Here is a 5637-nt window from a genome sequence, read left to right on the forward strand (position 1 = left end):
ACTTTTTGTTCATTAAAGGAGCAAACTGCGATTTGTCCATCAATTCTTTTTCTTTTTTAATAAACTATAGATTCATACAGAGCCTTCAGAAAGTATTCACACCCCTTGACTCTTTCCACAGTTACAGCCTGAATTTAAAATGGTCACTGGCTTACACACAATACCCATAACGTCAAAGTGGAATTATGTTTTTCGGAATTTTTTACAAATTAATCAAAAATGAAAAGCTGAAATGTATTCAACCTCTTTGTTGTAGCAATCCTAAATATGTTCAGCAGTAAAAATGTGTTTAACAAGTCACATAATAAGTTCCATGGACTATGTATGCGATAGTAGTGTTAAACATGATTTTTGAATGACTACCTCCTCTCTGCACCCCACACACACAATTATATGTAAGGTCCCTCAGTCGAGCAGTGAATTTCAAACACAGATTCTACCACAAAGACCAGGGAGGTTTTCCAAAAGGTTTTCCAATGCCTCGCAAAGAAGGGCATCTTTTCATTATTTTATTTCACCTTTATTTAACCAGGTGGCCAGTTGAGAACAAGTTCTCATTTACAACTGTGACCTGACCAAGATAAAGCAAAGCAGTGCGACACAAACAACACAAGAGTTACACATAAACAAACGCACAGTCAATAACACAATGGTAAATTATATATACAGTGTGTGCAAATGAAGTAAGATTAGGGAGGAAAGGCAATAAATAGGCCATAGTGGCAAAATAATTTCAATTTGTCAATTAAACACTGGAGTGTTAGTGCAGAAAATGAATGTGCAAGTAGAGCTACTGAGGTGCAAAGGAGCAAACAAATAAATAACAATATGGGGATGAGGTAGTTGGGTGGGCTATTTACAGATGGGCTGTGTACAGGTGCAATGATCGGTAAGCTGCTCTGACGGCTGATGCTTAAAGTTAGTGAGGGAGATTTAAGACTCCAGCTTCAGTGATTTTTGCAATTCGTTCCAGTCATTGGCAGCAGAGAACTGGAAGGAAAAGTGGCCCAATGAAGTGTTGGCTTTGGGGATGACCAGTGAAATATACCTGCTGCAGCGCATCCTATGGGTGGATGCTGCTATGGTGACCAGTGAGCTGAGATAAGGTGGGGCTTTACCTAGCAGAGACTTGTAGATAACCTGTAGCCAGTGGGTTTGGCGATGAGTATGAAGCGAGGGCCAACCAACGAGGGTGTACAGGTTGCAATGGTGGGTAGTGTATGGGGCTTTGTTGACAAAACGGATGGCACTGTGATAGACTTTATCCAGTTTGTTGAGTAGAGAGTTGGAGGCTATTTTATAGATGACATCAACGAAGTCGAGGATCGGTAGGATGGTCAGTTTTACGAGGGTATGTTTGGCAGCATGAGTGAAGGATGCTTTGTTGCAATATAGGAAACCGATTCTAGATTTCATTTTGGATTGGAGATGCTTAATGTGAGTCTGGAAGGGGAGTTTACAGTCTAACCAGACACCTAGGTATTTTAGCAGACATTTAATATCCCTTTTTCCATGGTGAAGTTATTAATTACACTTTGGATAGTGTATCAACACTCCCAGTCACTACAAAGATACAGGCATCCTTCCTAACTCAGTTGCCGGGGAGGAAGGAAACCCCTCAGGGAATGATTACTTTAAAAGAGTTACAGAGTTTAATGGCTGTGATAGGAGAAAACTGAGGATGAATCAACCACATTGTAGTAACTACACAATGCTAACCTAATTGACAGAGTGAAAATAAGGTGTAAGGACCGACGTCAGAGATGAGAAGCAAGCACGGGGAGTCAACATTTAATAAGGAACAAACATGAAACAAGACCGGCACAACGTCGGCACACAGGCAACACAACCATATTCGACAATCAATGCAACAGCATGGAACAGAGATGGGGAACTGACAAATATAGGGAAGGTGATTGAGTCCAGGTGAGTCCAATAATATGCTGATACGCGTGACGGGGAAAGGCAGGTGTGCGTACTGATGGTGGCTGGAGTGCGTAATGCTGGGGGCCTGGCGCCTTTGAGCGACAGGTAGGGGGATCAGGGGCAGGCGTGACAGTACCCCTCCTCTCTAGGGGCACCACCCGGCGTCCCACCTGGTGAGCCTGACAGACGAACCGGCAGAGGCAAGAGAGCCTGGCGAGCCGGCTGAGGCATAGGAACCTGACGATCTGGCTGAGGCCTGACGTGGGATGAGCACCTTCCGAGTCATCAGGGGCAAGAAACCTATCGAGCAAGCTAGGTCATGACAGCCGACGAGCTGGCTTAGGCACCCCGAGTCCATCAGTGGAGGCCCCCGGATCCAACATCACCACCACCCGGAAAGCCAGCACTCCCGATGCTTCGTTTGGTTGCTGCTGAATTATGTAAGGATCGACGCCAGAGGCGAGTAGCAGGTATGGAGAATCAATATTTAACATGGAACAGACATGAAACAAGACAGGCACAGCGTCGGCACACGGGCAACACAACGACGTTCGACAATCAATGCAGCAGCGGGGAACAGAAATGGAGAACTGACAAATATAGGGGAGAAAATGAACAGGTGATTGAGTCCAGGTGAGTCCAATAATACGCTGTTGCGTGTGACGGGGAAAGGCAGGTGTGCGTACTGATGGTGACCGAAGTGCATAATGCTCGGGAGCAGGCGTGACAGTAACCTCCTTCTTTTTCATTCTGTAAGGATCAACACAGAAGATGAGAAGCAGGTACAAGGAGTGAAAGTTTAATAACTGACGGACATGAAACAGAACAGGAACAGCGTCTGGACAGGAACACATAACAACAATGAATGCAGACAGGGAACACTACCGAGGAACAGGCAGATATACAGGAGGTAAACAACAACATGAAGGAGTCCAATGAGCGCTGCTGCGCGTAATGATGGTGACAGGTGTGTGTAAAGAAGGGTAGCCTGGCGCCCTGCAGCACCAGGGAGGGGGAGCGGGGGCAGGCATGACAAAAGGTAGCCTGGTGCCCTGCAGCACCAGGGAGGAGGAGCGGGAGCAGGCGTGAATGAAAGAAGCCTGGCGCCCTGCAGCACCAGGGAGAGGGAGCGGGCGCAGGCGTGACAGAAAGAAGCCTGGCGCCCTGCAGCACCAGGGAGGGGGAGCGGGAGCAGGCGTGACAAAAGGTAGCCTGGTGCCCTGCAGCACCGGGGAGGGGGAGAGAGAGCAGGCGTGACAGAAGGGTAGCCTGGCGCCCTGCAGCACCAGGGAGGGGGAGCGGGAGCAGGAATGACAGAAGGGTAGCCTGGCGCCCTGCAGCACCAGGGAGGGGGAGCGGGGGCAGGCGTGACAGAAAGAAGCCTGATGCCCTGCAGCACCAGGGAGAGGGAGCGGGAGCAGGCGTGAATGAAAGAAGCCTGGCGCCCTGCAGCACCAGGGAGGGGGAGCGGAAGCAGGCGTGACAGAAAGAAGCCTGGCGCCCTGCAGCACCAGGGAGGGGGAGCGGGGGCAGGCGTGACAGAAAGAAGCCTGGTGCCCTGCAGCACCAGGGAGGGGGAGCGGGCGCAGGCGTGACAGAAGGTAGCCTGGCGCCCTGCAGCACCAGGGAGGGGGAGCGGGGGCAAGCGAGACAGAAGGAAGCCTGGCACCCTGCAGCACCAGGGAGGGGGAGCGGTAGGCAGGCGTGACAGAAGGTAGCCTGGCGCCCTGCAGCACCAGGGAGGGGGAGCGGGGGCAGGCGAGACAGAAGGAAGCCTGGCGCCCTGCAGCACCAGGGAGGGGGAGAGGGAGCAGGCGTGGCAGAAAGAAGCCTGGCGCCCTGCAGCACCAGGGAGGGGGAGCGGGCGCAGGCGTGACAGAAAGAAGCCTGGCGCCCTGCAGCACCAGGGAGGGGGAGCGGGGGCAGGCGTGACAGAAAGAAGCCTGGCGCCCTGCAGCACCAGGAAGGGGGAGCGGGAGCAGGCGTGACAGAAAGAAGCCTGGCGCCCTGCAGCACCAGGGAGGGGGAGCGGGGGCAAGCGAGACAGAAGGAAGCCTGGCACCCTGCAGCACCAGGGAGGGGGAGCGGGAGCAGGCGTGACAGAAAGAAGCCTGGTGCCCTGCAGCACCAGGGAGGGGGAGCGGGCGCAGGCGTGACAGAAGGTAGCCTGGCGCCCTGCAGCACCAGGGAGGGGGAGCGGGAGCAGGCGTGACAGAAAGAAGCCTGGCGCCCTGCAGCACCAGGGAGGGGGAGCGGGAGCAGGCGTGACAGAAAGAAGCCTGGCGCCCTGCAGCACCAGGGAGGGGGAGCGGGGGCAAGCGAGACAGAAGGAAGCCTGGCACCCTGCAGCACCAGGGAGGGGGAGCGGGAGCAGGCGTGACAGAAAGAAGCCTGGTGCCCTGCAGCACCAGGGAGGGGGAGCGGGAGCAGGCGTGACAGAAGGTAGCCTGGCGCCCTGCAGCACCAGGGAGGGGGAGTGGGGGCAGGCGTGACAGAAGGTAGCTTGGCGCCCTGCAGCACCAGGGAGGGGGAGCGGGGGCAGGCGTGACAGAAGGTAGCTTGGCGCCCTGCAGCACCAGGGAGGGGGAGAGGGAGTAGGCGTGACAGAAGGGTAGCCTGGCGCCCTGCAGCACCAGGGAGGGGGAGCGGGTGCAGGCGTGACAGAAGTGTAGCCTGGCGCCCTGCAGCACCAGGGAGGGGGAGCGGGAGCGGGGGCAAGCGAGACAGAAGGAAGCCTGGCACCCTGCAGCACCAGGGAGGGGGAGCGGGGACAGGTGTGACAAAAGGTAGCCTGGTGCCCTGCAGCACCAGGGAGGGGGAGCGGGGGCAGGCGTGACAGAAGGTAGCTTGGCGCCCTGCAGCACCAGGGAGGGGGAGAGGGAGTAGGCGTGACAGAAGGGTAGCCTGGCACCCTGCAGCACCAGGGAGGGGGAGCGGGTGCAGGCGTGACAGAAGGGTAGCCTGGCGCCCTGCAGCACCGGGGAGGGGAGCAGAAGGTGCAGGCGTGACCAGGGAGGGGGAGGGGAGCAGGCGTGAGCCTGGCGCCCTGCAGCACCAGGGAGGGGAGCGGGTGCAGGCATGACAAAAGGTAGCCTGGCGCCCTGCAGCACCAGGGAGGGGGAGCAGAAACAGGCGTGACAGGAAGAAGCCTGGCGCCCTGCAGCACCAGGGAGGGGAGCGGGGCAGGCGTGACAGAAGGTAGCCTGGCGCCCTGCAGCACCAGGGAGGGGGAGGGGAGCAGGCGTGACAGCACCAGGGAGGGGGAGCGGGAGCAGGCGTGCAGCACCAAGGAGGGGGAGGGGGGGCAGGCGAGACAGAAGGAAGCCTGGTTCCCTGCAGCAGCCTGGCGCCCTGCAGCACCAGGGAGAGGGGAGCGGGAGCAGGGGCGCCCTGCAGACAGAAGGGAGAAGCCTGGCCTGGCCCTGCAGCACCAGGGAGGGGGAGTGGGAGCAGGCGTGACAGAAAGAAGCCTGGCGCCCTGCAGCACCAGGGAGGGGGAGTGGAAGCAGGCGTGACAGAAAGAAGCCTGGCGCCCTGCAGCACCAGGGAGGGGGAGCGGGCGCAGGCGTGACAGAAGGTAGACTGGCGCCCTGCAGCACCAGGGAGGGGGAGCAGTGCAGGCGTGACAGAAGGTATTCTGGCGCCCTGCAGCACCAGGGAGGGGGAGCGGGGGCAGGCGAGACAGAAGGAAGCCTGTACAACAGGGATCAT

The 5637-nt window shown here is 56.9% G+C and overlaps 1 protein-coding gene across 1 annotated transcript; it reads right to left on the bottom strand.

Moving 5' to 3' along the window:
- Positions 1-2040: 2040 nt before the first annotated feature.
- LOC124035409 (basic proline-rich protein-like) lies at positions 2041-5637 on the bottom strand. The gene is made up of 3 exons (XM_046348860.1): positions 5358-5637; positions 2932-5137; positions 2041-2182 (listed from the first exon to the last, which is right to left on the bottom strand). The coding sequence occupies exons 1-3, from the start codon at positions 5635-5637 to the stop codon at positions 2041-2043; spliced, it is 2628 nt and encodes an 875-aa protein (XP_046204816.1).

Source organism: Oncorhynchus gorbuscha, linkage group LG05 (genome assembly GCF_021184085.1).
Source record: "Oncorhynchus gorbuscha isolate QuinsamMale2020 ecotype Even-year linkage group LG05, OgorEven_v1.0, whole genome shotgun sequence".
NCBI classification, from domain to species: Eukaryota; Metazoa; Chordata; class Actinopteri; order Salmoniformes; family Salmonidae; genus Oncorhynchus; species Oncorhynchus gorbuscha.

Excerpts from the sequence above, each read along its gene's own strand:
- LOC124035409 (XM_046348860.1), bottom strand. The coding sequence starts at position 5,637 with ATGATCCCTGTTGTACAGGCTTCCTTCTGTCTCGCCTGCCCCCGCTCC. Across the intron at positions 5,138-5,357 it reads GCTCCCACTCCCCCTCCCTG|GGCGCCAGGCTACCTTCTGT; the intron begins GTGCTGCAGGGC and ends CTGGTGCTGCAG. Across the intron at positions 2,183-2,931 it reads GCCCCCGCTCCCCCTCCCTG|GCCTCAGCCAGATCGTCAGG; the intron begins GTGCTGCAGGGC and ends ATCCCACGTCAG.